Source organism: Idiotropiscis lumnitzeri, chromosome 1 (assembly GCF_059441095.1).
Source record: "Idiotropiscis lumnitzeri isolate Australia: NSW breed Sydney's pygmy pipehorse chromosome 1, RoL_Ilum_1.0, whole genome shotgun sequence".
Taxonomy (NCBI): Eukaryota; Metazoa; Chordata; class Actinopteri; order Syngnathiformes; family Syngnathidae; genus Idiotropiscis; species Idiotropiscis lumnitzeri.
The window spans coordinates 43,336,512-43,364,445 of record NC_142391.1 but is presented as its reverse complement, the minus strand read 5'-3'; the positions used below and the strand labels follow the sequence as shown (position 1 = coordinate 43,364,445).

At 40.0% G+C, this 27,934-nt stretch overlaps 2 protein-coding genes across 2 annotated transcripts in view; one reads left to right on the top strand and one right to left on the bottom strand.

Annotated features, from left to right (window-relative positions):
- slc4a5a (solute carrier family 4 member 5a) overlaps positions 1-13,916 on the top strand; it is a 50,710-nt gene extending 36,794 nt beyond the window's left edge. Inside the window, exons 15-26 of the mRNA XM_088301787.1 lie at positions 1,223-1,494; positions 2,650-2,684; positions 3,035-3,226; positions 4,875-4,988; positions 5,762-5,923; positions 6,392-6,570; positions 6,706-6,778; positions 7,517-7,585; positions 8,523-8,696; positions 8,988-9,155; positions 9,271-9,329; positions 13,091-13,916. Coding sequence (XP_088157913.1) covers positions 1,223-1,494; positions 2,650-2,684; positions 3,035-3,226; positions 4,875-4,988; positions 5,762-5,923; positions 6,392-6,570; positions 6,706-6,778; positions 7,517-7,585; positions 8,523-8,696; positions 8,988-9,155; positions 9,271-9,329; positions 13,091-13,256 — 1,663 coding nt within the window. The 3' untranslated portion in view covers positions 13,257-13,916. The remainder of the gene's footprint in view (positions 1-1,222; positions 1,495-2,649; positions 2,685-3,034; positions 3,227-4,874; positions 4,989-5,761; positions 5,924-6,391; positions 6,571-6,705; positions 6,779-7,516; positions 7,586-8,522; positions 8,697-8,987; positions 9,156-9,270; positions 9,330-13,090) is intronic.
- Positions 13,917-17,473: 3,557 nt separating this feature from the next.
- ogfod2 (2-oxoglutarate and iron-dependent oxygenase domain containing 2) lies at positions 17,474-27,771 on the bottom strand. Its single transcript, XM_088301776.1, has 7 exons — positions 27,460-27,771; positions 27,319-27,375; positions 25,369-25,479; positions 25,192-25,291; positions 21,595-21,719; positions 18,314-18,571; positions 17,474-18,102 (listed from the first exon to the last, which is right to left on the bottom strand). Exons 1-7 carry the CDS (start codon positions 27,592-27,594, stop codon positions 17,836-17,838), a joined length of 1,053 nt encoding a protein of 350 aa, XP_088157902.1. The 5' UTR covers positions 27,595-27,771; the 3' UTR covers positions 17,474-17,835.
- Positions 27,772-27,934: the final 163 nt, after the last annotated feature.

Here is a 27,934-nt window from a genome sequence, read left to right as displayed (position 1 = left end):
AAGCTTCAAATTTGCTTCACGAAACACTTGTTGTATTTTTGAGTCCTCTAGATAGCACTGTTGGTTTAATAAAGGGTTTGAAAAAAGGGCAAGTGAGTGTGCTTTCAGCCCAATGTTGAACAGAGAATGCCAGCTACAGCAGTTCAAAAATACTACAACTGCTTCATGAAGCAGATTTGAAGCTTCATTTACCCATGTACCCTTGCACACCCCATGTAAACTGCGATAGGGCCGCTTTGACTAGCCGAGAATCAAGTCAGCAGTGTTCACCCCCACAACACCACAAAAGCCGCTTTCTTCCTGCACCCGTCTACAAAAATGCGAAAAGAAATAAAAGTCCACCCATAATTTTTAGATCACACAAACCTGGCATTTGAAAAGAGTTCTTTGGACTTTTTACATCCAGTCCACATGTGTGGAGGAGATTGGTCATGAGAGTTTATTATATTACACTATAGGACAGTGTCATTATAATCCATCTTCTTATAAAGATGTTCCAGTTAGCGTTATTTGGCATTAGGCTATCTAACAGCAGGTGTGAACCAAGGTAAAGAGCAAGTTAAACGACCAATCTGTTTATCAGCAGGGCCAAGTTCTTAATAAGTCTGTGGAGACTGTTGTTGTGAAATATGGGAAATAATGGGAAATAATTCATTACATCTCCACATAGTGTCCAAATTAGTATTGTTAATATTACAAATATATGTGGGCTATGATTGCCTTGAGACCAAATCATGTTGTACAGTCTCTCACCCAGAGTTAGATGTTGCAGGCTCCAGCTAACCTGGGAGCCTAATGAGGACAAGCGGCATAAAAAATAAATTACGTGGATAATGAATGAAATTTGGAGTGAGTAAGGTTGGCCTTAAAGAATATTGATATGGATGGAAAGGAGCAGAGCCACCCGCAAACATAAATACAACCAGAATAACAAACCAAGTACAAGCGAGTACAATAGTTAATGTGGTGATCCAAAATGTCGCATTCAAAACTGTGGAACAAAAACACCTGAGATTCATTCAGCTCATTGTTATTCACGGCAAGAAATGTTGGCCCAGTCCCCTTTCTTAAAATGTTTTTCTGTTTGGGACAGTTTTTCTTAGGTGGTCATGAGGTGGAATTGTCCTTGACGGGCTCTCGGAGCTTGAGCACTTGTTATGTTGAAAGTTGACTCATTTCATCCATTCACTCACCACACTTCTCTGATTTCTCCTTCTTAAAGGAATAACAACATTGATTATATGGAGCTCCGCCTGTGGATAGGCATCCACTCGTGCTTGCAGTGTTTCATCCTTGTGGCAACTGACGCCAGTTACATTATCAAGTACATGACACGTTTCACTGAAGAGGGCTTCTCCAGCCTCATTTCCTTCATCTTCATCTCTGATGCAATCAAGAAGATGGTGGGCTCCTTCAAATACTACCCCATCAACACCAACTTCAAGCCAGACTACGTCACTGCTTACAAGTGCGAGTGCTTGGCGCCAGACCCGAGTGAGTTAATCCCTTCTTTCAGAGACAAGTACTCACATGATAAGGTTGCTACATGAAGTGTCGCCTCAAGATTGCAGAGGACAGTTCAGGTTGTGAAGTTGTTCAACATTGAATTTTTTAGCATAATAATAATCAGTGGCAACTATTCATGCAATTTTACCTGATAAGTGCAAACTCTTGTTTGACTTTCATGCGGGGTTCAACATACAATTGATGTGGAGTTGATTCTAAGGTCCCATGGCTGACAGGGAGCCAAGAAAATAGTCATTTCAATTGAAGTAGAGAGGCCCAAATTCAAGGCAGCACCTGTTGACAGCATTTACCATTTTTCCTTGCAGCTCCATGGAAAAAGCCGCATTTGTATGACACTTTGTGAGGCATACAATGACAATGTGTATCAGAGAAGTCCCAGGATTGGTGTCAAAAAGGATATATTTTCGAATAAAAACTCCAAAGTGCAAGTTTTACCCTTTAAAGTCAGGCCCTCAAAGTCCAGGTCTTGGCATTCTCTGCCACTCCTAGGAGGAGTGTTCTGTGGACCTCCATAGCCCCGGCATCACGGCCATCTTGATTTCACCCTCTAAACTTCTTTAAAACGGGTTCTCTTGAGGTTGAGAAAGAAGAAAATGTGCCACAGAGCCAGATCGGGTGAGTCGGGAGGTTGCTCCAGTTGAGACAGTGAAGCTGTCCTGAGTTGTCCTGCCACGACTTGGATCTCTTCTTGCACACTGAATGAAGCAAATGTGCAACATCTCTTTGCGGACATGCTGGCTGCCCCGCCCACATTGAAGAAGAAAACACGAAATTTGTAGTTTGTGGTTTTGGGCATCTTTTGTGACATCAGTCCTGGAACTTTTCTTCCATGCCTCGTATAGACTGTAAAACATGCAAACATTGATTTCTGAAATTGATTTGTCTCTTGCTTTTTTTGGCATGCTTAAACAATTTGGCTGCTATCTCTTACAAGTGAGTCCCCTTTTTATTGGACGGCATGCCCTGCAGGTTGCATTCCGCTGCATTCTGACTATGACGTACATTTCTTTTCTATTCCCTTCTGTTGCCCTCCTCATCTACACTTTGTCTCATTAAACCCCCGGCTTCAACCTGTCCTCTCTAACTCACAAACAGTGGCTGCAATGATCTTCAATGGTTTAGTTCCAATGCCAGATAACAGCACTAGTGTCTCTGGGGTAAGTGTTTATTCTCACTGCATTTTCACCTACTACTTTATTTTAGAGCCATGAATTTCAAGTTGAAAGCAAAGTTTCAGTTATGTAGTCATGTGTGTTTTTCCTGACAAGTACTCTTTCATTGTGATTGGAGTTCTGCTGTCCTGTTACTTTCTTTCCTTAATCACCATCCATCCCATAATCCTCACACTCCCGACGTTTTGTGTGGATTCCAATGTCACATTTGTGCTGACAAATGTTTATTCGCTGTTTATTTGGAAATGGGAAAAGAAAAGCCTTTTAATTGAAGCACCTTCCTTTTTTTCACCCTGTCTTTATCTTTGCACTGCTTCCGCCCAACCACCCTGCAGTTGAATGTGACAGCTCTGGACTGGAGCCAGCTGAGTAAGAAGGAGTGTTTGAAGTACGGGGGCTCTTTGGTGGGGAATTCCTGCAAGTATGTCCCAGATCTGGCACTTATGTCCTTCATCCTCTTCTTTGGAACATACTCCATGACTGTGACACTCAAGAAGTTCAAGTTCAGCCGCTACTTCCCCACTAAGGTGACCAAGCGATGCTTTAATAGCTGTATAATGTCTCATGTTATCTCCCACAACTTTAATTCAAAATTTTGTTTTCAGGCAATTATTTTCATAACTTTCAATGCTTCAACTTTGTCCGCAGATGTTAAAAAGGATTTAGACATATAGAGGCACACTTGTGAATAGAACAATGTGTTGGTCTTAGTCACTGTTTGGTTTTGAGGTCTCTAGCCTTCATCTATCCACATTTCACTTCAGGGTGCCTTAATGGTCTTGAGCATGGGTGCCAAGTCCAATCCCCAAGAGCCCCTGTCAAGCCTGTAAGCTCCTCCAACACACTTGATGAAAATGATCGTCTTATCAGTAAGCTTCACATATGCCTGATGACGATCCAGATCATTTGAATCAGGTGTGTTGGAGGAGGGAGACATCGCAAACAGGGTAGATAGGGGCTCTTCAGGACTGTGTCTGGACTCCCTTGGTCTTGAGGTTTCATTGTGTCCTGCACACATTCAAGTCATTCTGGAGAAAAATGACTGCAGATCAAGGGTCTTGCATTAGGATTCAAAACAAAGAATAAAAAAAATCCACTGAAATGCATCCAAGAATGGATAAGGACAGAACAAAACAAAGGGACAAAACATTCAAACAATTCTGAAGTGGCCTGCAATGATCATTGATCCAAAGCTCAGACGGTGGGAAAAAAAGCAGGCTGTAGAAGGTACCCTTCCAACTTGAGATTTAGAAAAATCATTAGATTTCAGCAATTGCCTCAAAAGTTTACGCAACAAAAAAAAGATAATTTTGGAAAATAAATTTCACCCCCCAAAAAAATCACAAAAAAACACATGCATAAATACAATAAAATTGCTTCTATACTATTATAACCCATAATACTGTTTTTTAATGCTAGTTATGTCTAATAACAGTAAAAGTTTGTCTTTCTTTTTAAATACAGTGTTGCAAAAATGTCAACACCTGTTGACATTGGACAGCAGCGATATGGAGTATTTGGTATACAACTCACCATATGCTGCAATCATTTGAAGAGCTTTACGATAAGTACACATTATTAGACACACGTTTAGATGTGCGGAAGCAAAGCCAAGCAACCCTTGAACATCATCTAGATCCCTAACCACCGAGCTGAGACCCAGTACCGATCCGCGGGCCGTACACGTGAAAGGAAAAAAAAAATTGCAGTAATTGCAGTTTATTCATTATTCAAGGCTGAATAATATTTTATTTTGTAAAGTGACCGGCTTCGCTCTGTTACATAGGACTCTTGACCCATGTCAAATACAAATACACTGGGATATAATATGACATCAATGTGAAGAATATGATCATGATTTCTTCATTGTGTTAGGCCAGCAGAGAAGGCCTTGAAGGCCTTGACCGCTCACCACGGAGTATGACCAAGTGCAACGCCCGTTCTGCATAATATGCAGCGACCCAAACAGAATGGCAACTTGCCAATGATACCCCGCAATCCGTCACATTTGATAAATAAATACAATTTATTCAGTACCAGTTGGACACCAATTGTGCTTGTCGTTGCTTGTTTATTATGTCAGCGACTAACCTGAATTTCATGTTTTCCGTCTGACTTTGTCAATGTTTTCAATTGTCATATTATTTAGTTTTGTTTTTTTACCTCTCATTCCAGCTAAGGAAACTCATCAGCGACTTTTCTATCTTCATGTCAATCATGACATTTGTTGGCCTTGACATGCTGATGGGCCTTAAAACCCCCAAGTTAATTGTACCAACCGAATTCAAGGTACCGCCTATATTTCTTCTTTTACCGGCAACCGTCCACTCCCAACCCCCATTTCTTTATCAGCTTCATTTATCAAATTAATCCTTTTCAGGACATTAGGATCTTCCACAGGGTTACTAATTATTTTCCAAACAGGTGGGAAATGAAATAATAGGTTGTTCACTATAAAAATGCCGGTATTCAGGATGAATAAAACAGTCACATGCATGCAACAACATGTCCCCAGAGATTACTTTGCATTTAAAGATGCCATCTTCATCACGTGTTGCTTCACGGTATAACAACAAGTGTCTATTTCCAGGCCTCGAGGGCCACTATCTTGCACGTTTCCCTCATCTAACACAATACATTCAAATGATCGGGATTGTTATCGGGCTCCTGCAGAGCTTGTTGACGAGCTGATCAGTTGAATCAGATAGTGGCATTCGAGGACCGGAGTTTGGACGACATGCTGTTGTTTGCTTGTAAGGATGACTGCACCAGAAGCTTTCATAGTACTCTGCCATGGTTGGATGGCTGAAACAAATTGAGAGGATGTTATCAGCAAAATAAATGACTGTATACACAAATATCTTGAATGGCTACATGGGAATCCTCTGATTGTGTTCATTTGAATCAATCATGAAAATGGCCAACCACTCCAAAAATAATAGCGGGTACAGAATAGACGAGCAATTTCAACACGTAAATATGAGCCTTACTGGATCATGGAGTATTTAATGACATGTCTGAGACTTATTGAGGAAACGAATGGTTTTCTTGTCTCTAACTAGCCAACTCGGCCTGATCGTGGCTGGCTGGTGTTGCCGTTTGGGAAGAACCCCTGGTGGGTTTACTTGGGCAGTTTTGTCCCTGCACTTCTTGTCACCATCCTCATCTTCATGGACCAGCAAATCAGTGCTGTCATTGTCAACCGCAAGGAAAACAAACTGAAGGTAGGTCGGTCTACTTCTGATTGAACACTTCACTTCCTGAATAAAACATACCGTAATTGGAAATAAGAAATATAGCTCAGTGTAAAAGAAATTGGATTTTGTAGTGGCTAATGGGGTAGTGCTGAATCCTACTACAGAGCAAAAAGCTGCAGAAAGTAAAAGTTTTGACTTTGTGTGTTGTAAAACTGTGAAAAAGATTTCCCTAGATTTTAGAAACTCTCTCTATAAGAAACCTGCAATACTTTTAATGGTAAATGTGGGCTTTTAACTATTATATTAAGGCTCTGATCTTTGATTTAACATCACTGTTACCATTCATAAACAATTTAGCCAATCCAAAATTTACCCTTTCCACAATGGAGACTTCACGCGTACCTTAGTCTAATCGAACTTCAGTTCGTAAAGAGGCGCCACATAAAGAATGATGAAAAGAAATGAAGAACAATCTATGATCTTGTGTCCCGGCAGAAAGGTTGCGGCTACCACCTGGATCTATTCTGGGTGGGGGTCCTGATGGCCACTTGCTCCTTCTTGGGTCTGCCCTGGTATGTAGCTGCCACCGTCATCTCTATTGCCCACATCGACTCTCTGAAGATGGAAAGCGAATCCAGTGCTCCTGGAGAGCAGCCACAGTTCCTCGGAGTCAGGTGAGCAACAATAAAAAGCAGTTTGTCTAGATGTCCGCGTTTGTAACTGTGGAGTCAAATCTGTGGTTGTTTCTCGTAGAAGGAAAGAAAAGTTTTTGAGCTGATATATCTTAACAGAATTTTTTACATTTTCAGAGAGCAACGAGTCACAGGCATTCTGGTGTTTGTTCTCACTGGGGTCTCCATCTTCCTTGCTCCTGTGCTAAAGGTAAGAACACTGGAAATGTGCTTGTGCTTTTAGAAAATGCATTTTATCTTTCTATTCCCTGCAACCAGTCGGGGCCTCGGAAGAGCAATTAAGTAATCAGTCTATAATCATTTTGGTATTTGTTGTTCGTATTAGTAATATCAGTTAAAGGGAAATCCAACAATGAATGATCAATTAATACTATTGGCAGCGATAGAGGGTCCCTAAATCAAGTTTTGCTCACAGCGCATGGAGGCTTGAGCCCATTCTGAACAAATTTCAACACTTTTCATTTAAGACAGTGGATCTTTGGCTGTGGTTCTGTGCATCAGTCTCGGACCACACCAGAGCAGAAATACAGTTTCACCCAAATGGGCTGTGTTGTTAATAAAAGTGAAATATGGTATTTGTGTTTGTTTGACCATCTGTTCCTTATTTATCTGCCTACTCCCTTGTCCATGGTGGATGACAGTCTGATGGCGCTATTTTGATTTTGTTCCCCCGCCTCACACAATGAAAATAAATGTTAAATTGTTATTTTCCCTTGGCTCATGCACAACCCCTCTACTGGACATGGCTTTATTATGTCTAAATGACTCTGAAAAAGGATTGTTAGAACAACTGAAGTGATGGTGGCCAAAGACTTATGCAGTACTGTGTATTAGCTTTTATTTTTGTCTTTATGACACACTGTGGGTGGTAAGACGTCACTGTTTATGTGAATGAATGGAAAATATTCTTTGTGGTTCCTCTTTTCAGTACATCCCAATGCCCGTGTTGTACGGCGTCTTTCTCTACATGGGAGTAGCTTCCCTCAGCGGAATTCAGGTATTCACAATTGCATATCATTTTTATTACCTTTTTTAATTGCTGGAGTGCAGGAGGCAACTCATTGCACTCACCATCCACTTGATTATTATTTGTATTATTATACTATTGACATTTTATTTACAATCCCGAATGATAGTGATGGGGAAATGAAGCTTCAAATTTGCTTCATGAAACAGTTGTTGTCTTTTTGAGTCCTCTAGATGGCACTGTTGGTTTAAATAAAGGGTTTGAAAAATGGCAAGTTAGCGTGCTTTCAGCCAGATGTTGAACAGAGAGTGCCATGTACAAGAGTCCAAAATACTACGACTGGTTTATGAAGCAGATTTGAAGCATCATTCACCCACCACTACCGAATGAGTTCTGATGCTTTTTTGTTTTTTAATGAAAATACATATATTACAATGCTCACTTTCGATTGACACTGTTGAGGGGAGTATTAGTTCAGGAAGTGCACTGCATCCCACTGGGAGCTGTTTCAAATATTTTGACCATCTCATTTAGCAACTATAAGTAGGTAATGAAGATCTCTTAAAATCTCTTAGTGTGATAGTGTGCAGTGCTAAACAATTTTCTTTTTGAGGCAACCTTTTACTTTGGAATGTTCATATATTGTACCTGTGTACATTATGCCTGTTCAATTAATTTAATACAACACAACTTTACTCCAGACTGATTTTCCATATCTTCCGTGCAGCTGACACTTATCATGCTCAGCCATTCTGAAGCGTACGTAAGCGAACCATCCAAATATTCAGTTATTGCTCATACATTTTATAGGTCTGCATTCAATTAACTTCTTCACCCCTCTGCCACATGCTTAAATAATTCATGCTCTGATAATGCATTCCGTCAGAACTTGTTATAAAAATTGACCCAATATAACTTCTGCAATAATTTGAAACGGACACTACCTGGTTTTATTCATCCTCCACAGTTCTGGGACCGGATTAAATTGTACATGATGCCATCAAAGCATCAACCTGACCTCTCCTACCTGCGTCATGTTCCACTGAGAAGGGTCCACCTGTTCACCTTAATCCAGATCATATGCCTGGCTGTACTCTGGATTCTCAAATCTACGTTTCTAGCTATCATCTTCCCAGTCATGGTATGAGATAATATTTTTTTTAAACTGCATTTTAAGATCGTTATTAGATTAAATGTCTTGTGTATGCTCCAAAAGTCCTCAGATTCATGGCTGGGTTACAACAGTACATGGCCACGAAACAAACTGTCGTACATAGACAAGCTATGTATATTAAGTATACATGTGATTCATGCTAATGCCATCTTCAAATGCCATCCAACTACATCATATATTGACCACAACCTGCCTAAGAGACAAATGTTGGTGAGAATATGAACATTTGTATGCGCATCATGCTGCATTAAACTACAGATCCTGGGTCTGATGGTCATTCGCAAAATGTTGGACATGGTCTTCTCCCAGCATGACCTGGCTTGGATGGATGACCTGCTGCCAGAGAAAGAGAAGAAGAAGAAGGATGATGACAAGAAGGGGGGGAAGGAAAAGAAAAGGCCCAAATTGGAAGTCAGTGAAGAGGAGGTGAGAAATATGAACTTTTGCTGCCCCCTGCAGGCCATAATTGATCTTGTTTCGTGTGTGCGCGTGTTTTGTGGGAATGTGTGTTTGCGTGTATCGTGCGTGTATTGATTTGCAGGATAAGTACAGCCCTTACGCCAACCATTCACCAAGTTCCGATTCAGACTTGGATCGCAGGTACTGTGTCCTCAAACTGCACATCCCCTACAAAGATCTGGTCTATCCTGATGGTGTACAGTCTGAGTGGGGGGCATACTGCCAGCAGTCTGCTACACAGCATCCTCTTTAACACACACACACAAACACGCACACACACATTCATTTCAGGTCCGAACCATCTGAAAAACCTTTATTACCATAGATGGTAGATTAATCATTTGGTGATTATTATATTAAATATTAGGGTCACGGGCGTGCTGGAGCTTATACCAGTTGTCTTCAGCAGTAGGTGGGGGATACCCTGAACTGTTTTCCAGCAGGGCACACAGAGACAAACAACTATCCACGCACACACTCATACCTAGGGACAATATAGAGTGTTCAATCAACCTACCACGCATGTTTTTGGAATGTGAGAGGAAACCGGAGTAACAGGAGAAAACCCACGCAGGCATGGGGAGAACATGCAAACTCCACGCAGGAAGGTTGGAGCCGTGCACCTTTGAACTGTGAGGCAGGCAAATGTGCTAACCAGCCGCCCACCGTGCCGCTCCCTAATGAGTGATAATTAAAGTATAAAATTCATTGTTAGAAACGCATGATGTGACTCAGGCCTCTCACTTTTTTTAATATTCTTCTAAGTGTAAAAAGAAGTTAGCAGTTCAAAATGTAAATATTACATCCAGATTACATTCAGGATGTCAACAGCCTGTTTTGCATATTCTGTAAAATTTCCAAATTAGAGCTCATGTTCTAAGTTAGCGTTCACGCAGAACTGCCGCATCCGTGTGCACTTTGATGCAGTGACAAGGCATCCCACAATCAGATAACTAGATGCGCGACATAAGTGTGTGTTGTGACTTATAAAACGTGTCACATTGCTTTCAACACAAGGCAGAGGACCAGAGAGTTAAGTGTGAAACTTCACAGCCCTCACACATTTTACTGTCACCATTCATACAGGCACACAGCTTCATATATTACTCAAAAGATTTGAAATGTTGCCTCTCCCTTCTTGGTGACTTTTTTTCCTATATGCTCTGCACTTTGTATCATTTTTCATCTGGTTCACATAAGTTACGTTGCGGTCTTGTGTATTGTACAGTATGTAATATGTTAATAACTCAAATTGAATCCACTGTATCGAAAATATTTAGTGCGTCAGTGGTGAATCATAAAAAAAAATCCGGCTTTAAATTAAAATTATAATATAATGATTTGACAAGAGACTACTGACATGGCACCATTTTCAATAAGTGGTACTCACAGTACACTTAAAGTAGAAATAACGACAGTCAGACAAAATACTGATTCCAGTTGGAATGACCACTTTACTCTGAATAGAATGCACCAATAATTTTGAACATCGGACTTTGAGTCCTGGAAAAAGGAATGTTTTTGTGCGATATCGCCAAAAGAAGATTCGGTCAAAACGCCTTCAAATTTGAGTAAAACAGTACATTGATTGTTTCTGTTACTAATATTCACAGATAAGGGCTGAAATTTTGTGATGTTTTAAACAATCAATTGCCCTAAAAACTCCACTTAAATGGGACAAATATTCATTCGAAGAGCTGTGTGGGCAGCAGAGTAGGTCTTTTTTTGGTTCTTGAAGATTTCAGGAGCGTGTGAAGTGCTCATTTCATGTCTTTTTATCGACGATTCCACAAAGGTGGCAGCCACTTGTCAACTTTCTACTTTGAGGGAGAAACCACGTTTTCTGATAATAAAAGCATACTTTACTGAAACTCATCTTCTTGTCCCTGAGGTGCAAGAAATGAACTAACCTTCATCTGCAGTTTACGCTTAGTTTTGATTTTAGATTGAAAAAGTATCAAGTTGAAGTGTACAGATTTGATTTAATATCCAAAGGTGCACACATCTGTGTGCAGGCCTGATTTCCATCACCATACACTTTTATTTGCTGCCCAGTTCATCAGGTGCACATCCACTGTCTGATGAAATGATGAATTCATGACTTCGATTTGGGAAAAATAAGAGAATTATTTCAAAACACCATTAGTTTGTGTTGCTATAATAGTTGAATGTAAATAACACTTCTTACGTCAGTGTGTTGCTTTTTATTTTGTTGCTTCTAATTCTCTTAGAATGCTAGTTTGGTATTAGAAGTTGTGCGATGACCCATGAGTTTTTTGCTTCCTCTTCTAGTAATTTCCTGTATTATTATTGGATGAAATGTAAATAAATAATAGACAATTGTAGACATACTACATTCAGCAATTGTCTGTGCAACATTGTCCTCATAGTTTGGCGTGCTTAATCTGAGTTTTAATTGCTCCTCTCCATGCACTTTAAGGCAATGCAGATCATTATAATCCTACTTGCTGTATAATGTTTGCTTCTTTTTTGCCTGTGCTCAGTACTGAATGTTTCACAGGGTGTGCACTGAGATTCATGTTGTATATGTTGCATTTTTCCTTAAAGGGGAAGTCAACCCAAAAATTTTTTTTCCAGTAATATGATCAATGTGACTGCACTAGTTTGAACACAGCAATATGATTAATATAGCATTTTGTGAAATATGAGTCAACCAGCAACATCCACCCGTTTTTGTACATCTCAGGGAGCAATGCTGTCAATGAAAATGACATCACAGTTGCTCTGGGATTAACTAACAACCAATCATGGTTACGATTCAGAAAGGATGTGAGCCATCATTGGTTGTTACATTTTCCCTGAGCAACTGTGACGTCGTTTTCAGTTGTCAAAGGTGACAAAATAGCCACCCCTCAGATAACTAAAAACAGGGGATTTTGCTGCTTAACTCATATTCCAAAACGCAATATTCATAGAATGCCAAGTTTAGACTAGTGAAGGCCAATAGAACATTTTATTGCAAAGACTTTTGGGGGGTATGACATCCCCTTTAATGTGTCCATGAAAGGGGCTATGAAAATAATTCAAACGTATGTTGTATATTTGCTGGGTCTGTAAGCCATTGGTCAGGATGTTTATCTTTCATGTGATGATTAACAAAAACTTGGTGTCCAAAGGACAAATGTCATGTTTATGAGATTCATTCCTAGATTTTTTATTTCTAGACTCATCCGTATATATCAAGAATCATTATTACTTTGGTTGTTTCTTTTTTCACCCATGTTCCAAATCCACTATAATTGAACTAAAATTAAATTTTTCAAATCTTCCAAAGTGTAAAGTCAAAGTAAACTTGGTTGGATGCGATACCTTTGCCCTACAAATACATATCACCTTCTAACGCCTCAATTTGTTTTGTTGATTCCTTCTGCGCAAATGGACCATCATGTCTGCATTGCTTTGAAAGAGCCATGGTTTGGAAAGAAAGCAAACACAAATTTGACTGTAGTGCATGGTATAAGATGCACATACAGGTACAGTGTGAAGTAGTTTAACATACATAAATAAATCATCAGTTTTTATGACAAAAGACCGACTAATTAATGATAAAGTAACTTATTTAGGCAACAAAGTGTTTTCCCTAAATTGAGGTCTTTGTCATAAGATATTCATTTAAAAATACATTATTATTGTATATTATTATAATTAATTTGGAATTGAACACTAAAATGTAACCGATTTAGCTGAATCACCCTATTGTACCACTTGCCCTTCCCTATCGCTTGTCCTTTTTTTCCCTAGATTCCATGATGAGCTGCTGTAGTTTCTGTCTGGCATCTCAGCAACAAACCCGTTTTTCCTCCCTTGACCTCCCTCCTCAAAGTCGTCATGTTTTTGCCTGAGTGTGTGAGATACTGTAACCGGCGCTTGCCCTTCCTCAGCATTACCCTCCATCTGAAGATCTCCTGCCCGTCATCTCCAGCCATGCCAATGGGGCGAGGTATGGCCTGCCCCGTCCCACAGGTCAAGATAGAGATGGAGTCTGACGACGACTCAGACATGGACCACCACCGGCCACGAGACATGAGCAGCGAGACTACGTTATGAAGTGGATGCTTGACGCCTGCTCGCAGCATGATTGACAAACTGGAGAGAAAAGGGAGAGTCGCAGACACTTTCAAAAACTCTCTTTTGAACCAATGTTTTTTTGATAAATTTATTGAACATATAATTACATATTGAAAAATATAAGCTTCCATGTCATGTTACTTCCTTTGATGTATATGGCGTACTATTATTGCAATATTTTGTAAATGTACCGTACTGTTATGTCCACCTATGAAAACAGCATTATGACAGGCTGAGTTGCCCCTCAAAAGTACAGCGATGTATTTAACATACAGTATAGGCTATTTACATGATATTAAGTTATTCTTGTATAGTATAATAGTTTTTCTGTATTATATGTTGTATTGTGTATGTGTTTTCGTTTTCAAAAGCTGTACTGCATCTCTGACCCCTCAGAACCTGCTCATTTGACCGTGGCCACCCAACGCAGTCAGTGAAACATACTCACATTGGGATATTTACCTGGAACAAAAAGAAACAACCAAATGTCTTGATGTTCTTATGGTTTTATTAAGCAGGTTGTAGCATTCAGGTTTTCATTGTCACAAATATTGTATGAGAAATGAACAACTTCATACGCAGGCCTATTTGGAAAATGTGTCAAAATACCCACCAGTTGCTTTACGTAAATATTTATTACATTAAAAATACTGTACTGTTGAGTGCACTGCTCCTTGTGTCTTTAGATGGAAACTTTACGTCAACTTAATTGCCAAGAAAACTGATTTTGTCAAGCACAATGGTCTACTGACACTTATATAATGGGTTTGCATGTGAAAATGGCATCAGAACTAAAACGCTCCCACCTAAAAGACTCCATAGTGATTTAAGGTTTTTTGTGGTACGATTTACAACAAATTGGCACGCCCCCTTTGGGAACTCGGCTTATTTTTTTCTGGTTAAAGTCCCTACGTCACAGAAGGGAGGCAAGTGAGGTAATACTGCTTTGTCAGTTCTGTTGTCTAAAACGGCGACCGATCGCCACCAAAATGCAAATGCACTGAAGGATTCTATTACGATTGCTGGCATTATTTTAAACACATACGGGACAGAATGTCGATTATTAAAGTTAGCAGGTTCATATTTACTGAATATTTTAAACATGGATGGAACAAGAAGCATTTATCAAATGAAACTAGAAGCACGGGTCACGAGAATGACTGGGATTGTAGGCCTGATGTTTACTAATTTATTATATTATTCTCATATGCTAAATTTATAGTACTTAGTTTAAATGTGTAAACTTTATTGAAATTCTCAGTAGTGAGAATAGATTTGCGCACATAGCATTTCCATGAGCTGCCCTCACCTTCACAGCACTTCATGGACAAATACGACGAAGCACATTCTCCACATTGGCTGTAGCGATGCAAACATACCAAATTGGGCACTGGAGGACTCACACAGACGCTATCAAAAGAAAAACACATTCCGAAAGACATAACAATTGGCGATCGGAGCACACGTACATACACACTTGCACATACACAGACACACCATACACTTGCACGTACACGCGCGTGCACACACACACGGATACATACATTTGCACGTACACAGGCACATACACACGCACACCGACCAGATTACAGAGGAATGCCAGCGGGGAGAAAGACGGAGAGACTGCCCGCCGGAGAAGGCCAGCCTTGGCGTGCCAGTCTTGGGGACCAGACGGGAATCAACTATCCAGACAATGACTAACCTGGGGAGGACCTTCCCCTGGACGTGGACCCGTGTCGTGGGAGGGAGCGAGGATGACCGATTCAACCTACATTACCCTTGACATAAAAAACTCCTATAAAAACTGAAGCTGGGCTGAAAGATGGTGCGCATTTTTCGACTGCGCTCGCCCGAGTGCAGTTTCTCGTGAGATTAAGAAAAAGCCGCCCAGATGTCTGTCTTTGTGCTATTTCCTGAACTCCAGAAATTGAAGAAACTAAATATCGGAACTCTAATCAGTTGTTGAGTCTTTATTTGACCCTTTTCTTCTTGAGTACAAAAAAACGAACACGCATTGGAGTAAGTTTGGCTTTTAAAGGTTGCTTTACTAACTACTTCTCATTTCCACGGTGACTCAACTCCAACAGCACATTACTACTCTTGTTCACTTCAACTTGTGAATGTAGAAAAACGTTCTGCACAATAGGTTGAATTTATTGACATCAAACGTGAGCTCATGTGATCAACTCCACAAAATCAAAAATACTGTGCCATGTTTATAATCATCTATGATATGTGTCGCCACAGGCTGAAGCGGACAAGAGCAAGAATGTGCACACGAAAGCCCGACTGGTTATATTTCGAACATTTAGAGTCAACTCGCAGGAGGCATGCTAACAGTAGGCGGGCATGGATCTATATTCACCCCTAATAGTAGGATAACATCACGGCTAATAGCAACAATTAGTTTCAGGCCATTAAAACAAAAGGTGTTGGCACAACAAAATGAACTCCTCTTCCAGCGGCTTCATATCGCGGCTGGCTTTGTCCTCTCAGGCAGTTGTCTTCATGTCCGACACCCCTTGCAGCCGCCAGCTTCGGCGTGAGAGTGAGTGGGTGTTGATTTCAGAAAAAGTCCTCTTCCTAAACGGTGCACATTGTGGAGTGGCATGTGCGTTTAGTCCACTTTGGGAGCATCAATGTTCAAAGAAGCTGCGCACTCCTCCCAGCAAACATCCATGTACACAGGGTTCGAAGTTAACTTAGGGCAAGTGCCACTAAAATTTGCCTTGCCCGAGTGGCCAAATTACTTGCCCAACTTGGGCAAGTGAAAAATTTTTTTCTCTTGCCCAAAGATTAAATTACCTTGCCCTGAGTGACTTTTTGTATGACAAAGTGTCTAATTACAAATTGCATGAATTTTTTGTTCGGACAGTTCCTGCCTAGAAAGATTTAGAAATACGTTACAATCATAAGGGTTGCTTATATAAAAATGTATCATGTATTAACACATTAATTAGGTGTCTGCTGACCCAGGATTATGTTATTCCTTCATGAGTTCTATGTTGCAGACGTTGCAGGCATTAAGAAACAGTCAATGAAGCATAGGTCCGAAAGGAGCTGGCAGCTGGCAGGTAGAACTGGTCCTGTGAAAGCAAGACTAATTATAAAATGTTTATGGTTGTAAAATGTGTGCCACAAATGTAAATAAACATATAATCTGATAAGCATAAATTAATCTTGTTTTCATCATCAACCATGAAACCCTGCTCACAACAGCATGTATCATCCTGTGCAGTTATTGAAAATGTTAATTGTAGTTTTAATAATTAACAAATCTGCATGTTAAATTGGGAAAATGATATTAGAGCAATCCAGATTATCAATTTTAACTCCAGGAGAGCCTATTAATTGAGTAATCACATGAGTAAATTATGAGTGTGGGAAATTTGTGTATTCCTTTAAGACCAGGCCGTTGAGGTGGCCTCAGTATCGTTACCGGAAGATGTACTCGTAACTGTACTAGTAGCGTCACAACATTGCTTAAATAGTGCTGGGATTTTGGATTTTCCCTTCGTCCTTCGTTTAACTCCCGATGTTGATGGCTGAAGCTCTTTATCCGTTTGTTTTGGAGGGCTTAGCCTTGGAATTCTCGAAAAAAACTTTGTAATAGTCGCACGTTTCTCCATGTTCTGTAATAAACGGAAACGGAAATAACAATTCCAAACATGCACACTTCCAACGTAAGATGCGCAGAAGGTAAGAAAACTTCCGGCTGTCAATTTTCGGCCGAAATATCGTAGGTTTTTGTCGAAATTAAAGATATTTGTCTGCTTTAAAAAAAATGCTTGCCCGGTCGGGTAGGTGGCCCATAATTTTACCTTGCCCGTGGCCAAATTTCACTTGCCCCGGACAATCGGGAAGCGGTTAACCGCGAACGATGGTACATCTGCTCACTTCCACATTTGCCCTTTCTCATATCAATCAGCCTCTTTGTGGCTGATTGATATGAGAAAGCGTAAATTCATTCTTGCTCTTGTCCGCTTCAGCCTGTGGCGACACCCACGATTAATCCTTTTGATATGTTGAAGTGGTCATAGGTCGGGATGTCCACATGAATTTTGGTGCCAATTGATCACTGTTTTTGGACTTTGTAAGCAATGAAAGTACAATGACTTCCAATGGAGTTTGTAATTGGTACCATCAATAACTCTCACCAAAACATGGCCATATCAATAATAAACCTCACAATTCACTGCAATTTAGATATTTATTGTGCAATTTTACAAAAGATTACCAGTTTGACTGGTATTATTGGGGATTCACGACTAGGGGCAGTGCCCCATCTTCAGACACAAAAATACTGATATGTGCACTACTTGCCAGCACTTAATGGGCTTGGTTGATGAAAGAGGCAGCAAAGCAAAATGTTCACTTGACACAACAGCCATATTCCGCTGTTGTTTAAGGACACTACCTTCACATGGCACATAAACTTCCCTACCTAGTACCCACTTGAATCAACTCAATTGGATCGTAGTGGTACCTTTGAAAAAGTTGTCGCATGTCAATAATGGAATGGACACACTCCCAGTCAAATATGTGGTGCCTCAACATGTCAGGTGAGTTCACAGAAGTCGGCAAGCCGCGGAGTAGCGTGTCTGGTGAATCCATCAGCAAATCCCTCCCCTTCCACCAGTGCTGGCCTCCTATTGCACATTGGGCAAAGTTTATTGCGCTCCTGTGAAGATCTCATCCAGATGATGAGGTTCCAACGTTGACCAGAAGTGATAGGCAGGGCACCGTGCATGTGCTGGCCTCGGTGAAGAATGCCCTCACCTGCTCTGTGTTCAATCTCTGAACACTCGGTCTCATTTAAAGGCACCTGCAACAAAATAAATGTGATGTAAACCACGTATAAGAAAAGCAGAATAAAACAGAAGTGTTCAATTATAGTGCCCTTTTAACTTAACCTGTTAAGCAATTTACAAGAAATAAACACGTGAAACAAAAACGAAAATTCTTGCAGCTAGTCAGGAATTGTAAATGATCTGTTTTGCTTCACATGCTTATTGAAGAATTGATCACATGATCACCTGTCTCATATCCCCAAAGTAAAGGTTTCCCTCCGTGAAGTCCTTCCCCAAGGAGACATTGATTGTGACCTCTGCATTATCGTAGTGGTAGCTGAGGTCCAGGTCTTCCTTTATGTCATATTTGACAACAAAGGCTTTGTGACTGTCCAGACAGTGACCTCCACAATCAGGGTAGAGCACAGAAGTGAGTGGGTGGAGGTACTGCTCACGAAGAGGTGTGACAAAACCTTCATCAAAGCCGAGCTCACTTAGGAGGATCTGTGAAGGAAAGAAAGGCACGCTATTAGATGACTGAACAAATTTAAGTCTGGCATTTAAGAATCCATTCCAGCTTTCATTCCTAAAGGGGGGAAATTACTTTTCATTGTTGTATACAAAGAGTTGGGTCTCTGCTAGGGCAGGGTGATATGACCAAAAAATAAATAAATTTCATACAGTCCGTTCTCGATCATCCCCCAAAAATGTGACAGTAATTTCAAATGTGGGACAATGGGTAATTAAGTGTGATGAACTGCCTTACTCTTTATGTATTTTGAAAGAATGTCAGAGACCTCTCATTGCATTCTATTGTGACACCTGGGTACAGTTTTAAAAAATGCATAATGGCATAATACAGTTGAAATGAGAAGTTTATATACAGCCTATAAAAAGACACACTTTTCCCCCTCACTGTCTGACATGACAGGCTATTACTATTAAAATACTTTATTTCTATTTGACGAAAAATACAAGAATAATAAAATAATTTGGGGGGGGACAATTTAGTATTACATTCTTTAGAGTCAGTATGAAGTATGATTACTATGCGTTTAAAGGAAACACTTCATTCATTTTACACGCTTGGGCTGAGTGATAGTAAATAGTTCAGCATGGAGAAACTCAGAGCTGAAAAATACATCTTTATTAGTGGTGTCTTGATACGACATTTTGCACTTCTGCTCCGACACCAATATTGCGGCCTACAGTACGATACGATTCCAATATCGTCCAATAATATATGCGCAGGAATGATACATGCTGTCATTTATTTTTTAGTATGAATTGTTAGAAGTGACTTGATCAAGTTATAGTATTAAACCTAATTACAATAGTCAGCAACGGTAGGTATGAGAATATATGAACCACTTATTCAAACCATGGGGTGCATCTGATTATTAAATTGTTATATACATACAGTTACTAAGTAACCTGTTAAAAAGGGCAGTTAGGCAGTTAGTAATGTAGTCAAAGTGCCATAGTATTAATGCAACATGAATACATTTAATTACGTATTGAGAGCGCCGGACCTGCGTAGTCTCGCTTTTGTTTACACAAGACCTCTGCCACTTGAAGCGTCTGCCAAAGCTGGCGGTATTGCACGCATATCCCTGCTGGTCGTGCGCTCTCCTTCGGGATTTTAAAAGTGCTCGTCAACTCTTTAATTTGTACTGGAGTCCAATGTTGATTAAGTCCACACCATTTTAATTTTAATATCCAGCAGCAAATGTGCAAATACAGTTAAAAAGGAAAAGGCACAGCAATTCGTCCACGCACTCCTTCATCCAACCACTCGGGCAGCCAGTTGCCTGAAGCCTTCACTCTGGCCCACAACTGTTGTGCTGGTTGACCACCGAACCACCACTACGAATCTCATAGATGTGAATGACAGCGATGCTTGTGCGCATCATTTTTATTTATTTATTTTTTTAACCACAAACTTCAATATTTTTAATAAACATGGGGACTCCCAGACCCTCTTCACAAGCTCCTTTACAGTTGCTTTGTCCGGGTGGGCTATGCACTCGCTCTCGACGCTGCTAGATATGTGAACAAGAACGGATTCTCGATACATGAACGGGAGTGGATTCTTGAATGCACTGCTTATTTATGAGAGTTACTATCGGACATGTTTTTTGGGCTGATATCTGGATCAATCTGATACAAATAATCGGATCGGGACACCCCTACTCTATCTTGATGTACTTTTTTTTTATGGCAACATTTTCACCACACAGGTCCATGTTGGGTCCAACTAGATGTAAGGTGAGCAATTTACGACTGGACAATAGACACACATTGGATGGCGAGGAGGTCACAAAGACAGACAATGCCATAATGCACCAGAAACAGCAACCAAGGTGCACAAAGCTTGTGTGCAGTCAACATTTCTGGGACATGGAGTGATTTACATTTGGAGAAGGGATCCAGCTTAACTGCAAGCGGGAGAATCTGCTTTCTCTAAAACCTCCACCATAGGCGGCAGTGGAATGGGGTGTTACGTCCATAATGCAAGATGGTTTTACGCCTGTAGATTAGGGCGCTAAGATAGTAGCACTTGTTCATCATGTGCCAAAGGTAGGAGGACATACTGCATGCATTACCACAGCATTGTCCAAGCCTGTTACTCGCGAATGAGCACCATGTCTGCTGCACTTCGTGAACTCCAAAGTGTATTTCGTGCCATCAAAAGACCATTTGGCACTGCATCTTTCAAATCAAAAGTGGAATATCACTCTGCAGATTAATGCTACAAAATAGATACATTCCAATCTGCGAGACTGTATTAGTCCAAAGTTGACACACATGACGGTTATCTAGTGTTTAATGAACATGGAGGCTAGCTATGTATTTTTTTTAACTTTGTTTGTAAAGTTATTACATGTACATAAAAATAATGGATATCAAATGAACTATATTCAAAATATTAACTTTTTACTGCTGCAAATGGTGTACATATGTTAAGCACATATGTGTCTTGGGAATTTTCTGATCTATTGAAACATTGTGTAACCTTATGGGGAAAATTAAAAGAAATCAGCAAGACAATTGTCGACAGAAGCCCGGTTGATCTTCAGGTACAATTTTCAGATCCCTGAATGGGCCACATTCATCTGTTCAAACAAGTATATGCAAATATAAACACCAATGGCAACATCCAGCCATCATACCGCTCAGGGAGGAGGCGGGTTCTGTGTCCCAAAGATGAATGTGCTTTGGTTTGAAACGTGCATATCAAGCCAAGACAAATAGCAAAAGACCTTGTGATGACGCATTCATTATCCACAGTAAAACGAATACTGTACTGGAATGCGGACATGGGCTATAAGGCCACTCTGCCAGCAAAAAGGCATTATTTCAAGTCATACTGAGAGCATGGGGGCTTGTATAATACTGTATGTCTCCTTTTAAGGTTCTTGCAGAGTGAGATGGAGCAAGCTTCATGAATATGAGTTGAGACTGCTAGAAACAAAAAAGTAATCACATTTAAGATAGACTGGAGCCAGAAAAGGTGGTTTAATCACCCCATAGTTGTTCATGGTATTGGGTCGACCTTTCGGTGCTGCAGAACGCTCAAAGTGCTCCAGCTCATTCATCAGATCCACGCAGAAGCTCTTTTTGAATACCGGGAAGCGATAAACTCTGGAAGCTAGAACAGAATAGTGCAGTGATTATAGGCTGCTCTGTGTGTAAGTGCCAACAAACTCTATATAATGTGATGCAATAAATGTACCTTTAGAAACAATTTCAAATGTATTAACGTACAAAAGATGACCGCAATTTATCCCACCCAAAATCCTACCATGGTGGCTCCCGGATTTCTTTTTCATTGCGGTTCAGCATTTGAGGCACAGTTATATAGCTGTTTTTCCCCCAGCACAGTAGAAAAACTGTTCATGACTGTAAACTTAAGAAAATTAAATGTAAAAAAAATCAAATGCTGACAACACCACACATTATTGCAAACAATTAGTGATAGACCGATTATTGTCTGGACTGCACGCGCGCCAACCCCCCCCCCCCCCCCCCCCCCTCACACCACACAAACACCCCCCCCCCCCCCACACACACACACACAAAAAGTAGCCAACGTTTTCAAAGGTAGTTTTGGATATCTCATGACTTTTTTCTCAATATGCACAATATTTTTTTGCAATTTGACATTTATAAAAAAAAAAAAAGTTAACAAACAATGTTTGTGACGAAAACCAGATTTTTGTTCAGTGAAGGCATATTAAAGCAGTGGAAGGGTAGAACAGTATTGGATTTACTTGTCATAAAATCAATTGATAAAAAGGTAGACATTAACATTTACTCAGCTACTTACTTATTTAGCTACTCTGGAATCCTCCATTTTAGAAAACTTCTCTTTGGTGGATTCCCAGCTTTTTTTTTTTTTTGGTAATCATAATTTGTTGTTTACAGGACTGTTAATCATTTACCAAGATTGTTTTCACTAAATCTGTATCAGTATTAATAACAAATATGATCATGTAATTATGGTGATTTTAACTTTCATGTCGACAACCGATCACACTCATTTGCACGAAATACACTCCACAGACCAAAAGGGCCGTGCTAATTAGTAATCACAAAAAAAGCCCTTGAAGGGGAAGTCAACCCCAAAAATGTCTTTGCTACAAAATGTTCTTAATGTTCTTAATCAAGCTGAATACCATGTTTTGACAAGTGGGCCGGCATAGAACATATTCTTGGAAAGGCATGTTGCAGACATGCCGCAGAGCACATGGAGTCTGTCACGTGATGCAATGTGATGCAATGCGGCCATGGTCACCTGCTAGTAAGTGGACGTATTAAGAGGCCAAAAGCTTCAGGACTTTTTCCTTGTAAACTCTACCCATGGAGCATATCGGGGGAAACTCCTGGATATGCTCCATATCTTGGACTTCACTGCCATCTATGGGTATTCACGACACACTGCACTTTAATTTTGAGTATTTTCTCTGCAGTGTAAGCAAGGGTTTTTTATTCTTAAAGGGTCTGCATGCACACATAATTTGTGCTCATCTGTGGCAGGGAGCAGACAGTTCTCTCTCACTGTGCTGTGACAATCCATAGGCCAATGGGCAACACACACTCTGTTCTAGGTGAATAGGCGACAGCTTAGAATAGAAATAGAATAGAATAGAAATCCCTTTATTGTCATTGTACTCAAGTGTGCAACGAGATTAGAGGGCTCCCCTCTCCAGTGCAATACAACAATAATACAGACAAATATATAAATTAGATAAATAAAGAAGACAGTGCAATGGAATTCAGTACTGAATAGGGCATATAGAAACACATCACAACTTGAAGTACCGTATTTTCGCAGTCATAGGACACGCTGCCTCAAAGGGCGCAACACCTGTTGAGGGTGCTATTTCTGTCTTTGAAGCACACACTGGGCGCGCCGCCTTACAAGGCGCTAGCTCAGCTGCTTTTAGCATAGCAATAGCTCGGCTGCTCGCGCTGACTCAGCCCATGGCAATTCACTTTGCCTCAATACCATAAGCAATTGCCACATTTTAAAGACAGTTGCTATGATACCATTGACAATCGCTATCATTAACAATGACTCTAACCAATAATAGGCATCATGGCAATAGTCTACAAGACTACGTCAGGGGAGGGACTTCACTGGAGTCACGGTTTCAACAAAAAAAAAAAAACTCAGCATACAAGCAAACAATGAAACAAAGAAATAAGATTAACACAAAACATGTATCTCTCATGCCATCAATATACCAAAAAGAAATAAAAATAACACAAAATGATATAGCAATGGCTTCTTGGGAGCCATTAGAGCAATGCCTTCTGGGAGCCACTCAGACTCAGCCAAATCACATGGCTGTTTAGAGAGATTTGCTGTTATGCTTTGGGCTTTTTGTCTGTTGTCTAAACCTGGGACGTTTCTTGCTTGCAATAACATAAATGATAAGACAGACTACAACATTGTGGACAGCTGCCCTTTTGTCCAGCTTTCTCCCACACCATCACCCAAACACCATAGTCACATAATGTATAGTCATGGTCACTTTGAAGCATAGATGACTCACACTTTGTCCAGCAGGGTGTGCTAACATGCACTCCGAACAGCCCAATGAGTAAAAGGGTTGATGGTCGCGAGTGATACTTTGTCCATATAATGAGCGCAGTCGCCTTACAAGGCGCTGTGTTATTTTAGGGGAAGATTTGGGACTTTTAAGTGCGCCTTATGACTGCGAAAATACGGTAATTTGTGAGATGATTTTGATTGTTGATGTTAACTGAACAAATACAGATTTCCAAGAAAAATAAACTCATGTTTTAATTATGTTATTAGCATTTAAGTATGACACTACACAAAACACTATGAGTGAGTTTAACAAAGTTCAATTGCTTCGCAATGGCAGTTTACTGCTGCAAACTGCTATTAGAAACTTGACACCGTCTCATTTGCTTACTGAATAGTGATTGGAAGTTGGGTCTCCACTCCAGAGCTATCTTTCATAGTGAGCCAGCAGCAGGCCGACAGGCCAATACTCTGAGCAGGGTGTAAAAATATTAATCATGGAATGACGAGGCAAACACTCCAAAAAGTGATAAACGTGGATTCATTGTAATTTCATTTTATCTTTGCAACGTACCATTATGTAAGTGACGCACAACTGATTAATGTTAAAAGTGTCAACCTGGGTGGCATACACTAAACTGTATTATAGTTGCATTACTTTGTTGAAAATTATCTCATAAATGTCCAATAAGTCCTCCATCCATCCATTATCTGTACGATTTCTCCTCACAAGGGTGCTGGAGCCCATCCCAGTTATCTTTGGGCAGTTGGCGGGGCACACCCTAAACTGGTCGCCATCCAATCGCAGGACACATGTAGACGAACAACCATACACGCTGAAACCCATATCTGGGGGAAATTTAGAGTGTCCAATCAACCTGCCATACATGTTTTTGGAATATGGAAGGAAACGGGCACGGGGAGAACATGCAAACTCCACACAGGAAGGCCGGAGCCAGAATCTAACCCACGACCTCGGCACTGTGAGGCCATCTTGCTAACCAGTTGCCCAGCGTGACGCCCCCCCAACAAGTTATATGAAATGTAAAAATTTTGTTTAGCTCACCTGTTTCTCTTTCCAACAAGTTATGAAGACCTTTGAGTGTGACATTTTGACTTTGACAGTACTTGACTATATGCATGAACTCTGGCGCAAGGAAGGTCTCCTAAGAGGAAGCATGCAAATACATCAGAATTTTTTTAGGGTACATAACTGTGACACCTTCAAGAAGAAATACTGTACCTGCAGATGGTAGACATGAGGATGCAGAGGCCGGTATGTTTTTTTAATGACAGCAGCTCTGTCAACAGATGTCTCAGCAAGACACATTCGCCTGTCCACTTCCTGGGAAATCTAAGAGAAGTAAAAAATGAACATCCAGTGGCTCAATAGTGGTTTACAAAATAACCAGAGATGGGGAAAATGGGAACAAATTGAGATTTTTAGGACTTGTAATTTGCTTGCCCCAAAATTGGAAGCAGCTTGACTTGATTTAGGACTTGATATCTTAGACACTCAACATGAATTAAGACTTGAACTACATGACTTGACAAGTCTTTTTGTTTAGAGTTAAAAATCTGCGTTTTAACACAGTTTGCCTTTTTAGTAATGAAACAGGAAAGAAAGATAGAAGGAAGAGCGTTTTTGTTTTATTCACGCCAGCCTGGCAACCCAGTCTCAACTCAGCTCAACTCCACTGTATTTATAAAGCACTCTAAGACAAAGGCTGTATTCAAAGTGCTGTACAAGGAGCAAAAGTAAGTCATCAACAACATCGCCGCCTGGAGGTTAAAAGTGCTCATCAATTAGTACTCTAATTCAATGTCAATTAAGTCCACACAGTTTAAATATCCAGAAGTTTAAAAAGAAAAAGCGCCGCTGTTCGTCCTCACACAGTCAGGATTTTGGAGCCGATCACTGATCAGCGGTTTTAAATTTTTTTTTTTTTTTTTTTAAATACCCAATCATCAATCTGATCAAAAGATGGCCCAAATCTATTCTATTTAAACAACTTTTTTTATTTACTGTACAGACAACCCCTGCTATTTGCAGGGAATTGAGACTGCCCCGGCTGACAAATAGCCAAAATTTGTGTAAAATATATGCGTATTGAAATGCTTAGGAAAAAAAATCTTAAAAATAAAACCCTATTAAGACCTAAAAAAATTCTTGCTGGTACACATTTTACACAATAAAAATGGGGAGGGGAATCCCCCCCCCCCTCAAAAAAAAAACAATGGTATTAAAAAATATTGGGTGAAAAAAACAATTGAGAAAAAAAGCCAACTGTTTCTGCTGAGAAACTTTGGCTTATTAACGGTGGCAGCACAGATGTCCCTGGAGTGAACAAGTGTTTACTGGAATGTCTTATTTTAAGGATCTGATCAATAATGTCATTGATTGATTGACAATTTATGACATTACAACCGATCACAGATTTTGCAAACAAAAATTCTAAATATCTACCAATCTGATCCAGTCAATTCTATCAGTATAAACTTTTAGACTTGACTCGAAACACATATCTTTTTCGACATTATGTGATGTTTTAACTTTTTGAAAGGTTTTTCTAATCCCCTCCTTTGTTTCAACTGACAGCTCTCATATAGGAGCCAAGAGTTATGTCGTCCACAAAAGCAAATTAAGCATGTCAACTTCCATGAATCCATGAACTCATCAAAGATACTTTTTAAAATCTGGACCAAAACTTCGAATTGTCATATGTAATGAATAATAGCGTAGATATATTGCAAGCATTTTCACATTACTTTATTAGTTATTTATTAGTTATTTATTGCATCCTACTGAAAAAAATTGATTGACCAATATCAATATGTTCACTTTAAAACATCATAAAATCCAAGTTATTAAAGTGACTTCTGGAATACCTCAAGGGTCCGAGTGGCCATTATTCATATACTAATTATATCATGCTACAGTTCTAGAATACTCAGATATGTCTTATTTGCGGAAGACATTAGTTATTACTATGGCAATTTTAGGGAAGAAATCTCATTCACATCCGTGCTTAGTCCGTTCTTTTAAAAAACCTCGTCTTCAGGCCTCCCTCCTTACAAATGGGCGAACCGTTTCGTCCCTAGAACGCAGAATTGTTCACTAACAAACTTTTGAAGACTTTGCTCCCAACTAACTGGTCAAAATATTATTAACATAAGGTCTCAGCGCACTTGCCTTCTTCAGGAGATCCTCAAACTGTTGTTCCGTAACGCAGCCAAGCCTCTTCAGAAGCTGTAATATACACGTGAAATTGATTAGCTGGGTTTCCATATTTCGATACTGCAATCAAAATAAGTAGCGCTGGACACAACTTACTGCTTCATAGTCTCGTCTGAACTGCTCTTCTGTCATAAAGCGAACGTGAAGCTTGTAGTCCTCGAGAAAGATGTTGTCTGTCATGAAACAGCTGCAGATATAAAACCGTGGCTTTCCTTTTCCTTCGTTTGTCATCGTGGTCACAATGAAAAGTGCGGACTAAAATTTAACAACATAAAACCTCGACACACGAGACAACTGACATTGCAAGCGCTTTACACTTCCTGATTGTTAGCGATTTGCAAATTCACATAACTACCGCTTCCGGTTTACAAAGGAAACGCGTGATAAGTGCGTTCAATAACAATGCGATTGATGATGGACACTACGTTTGATATATATTTTTTTTCTATTTTTCTTTTTGTTTGCACCCCACAAGTTACTGTATTATGCTTTTCTGGTTACAGTTCTTTCTATTTTACAAATGTTCAAAATATAGCACCATTACTACAAAAAATAACTTTTTTCCCTTTCA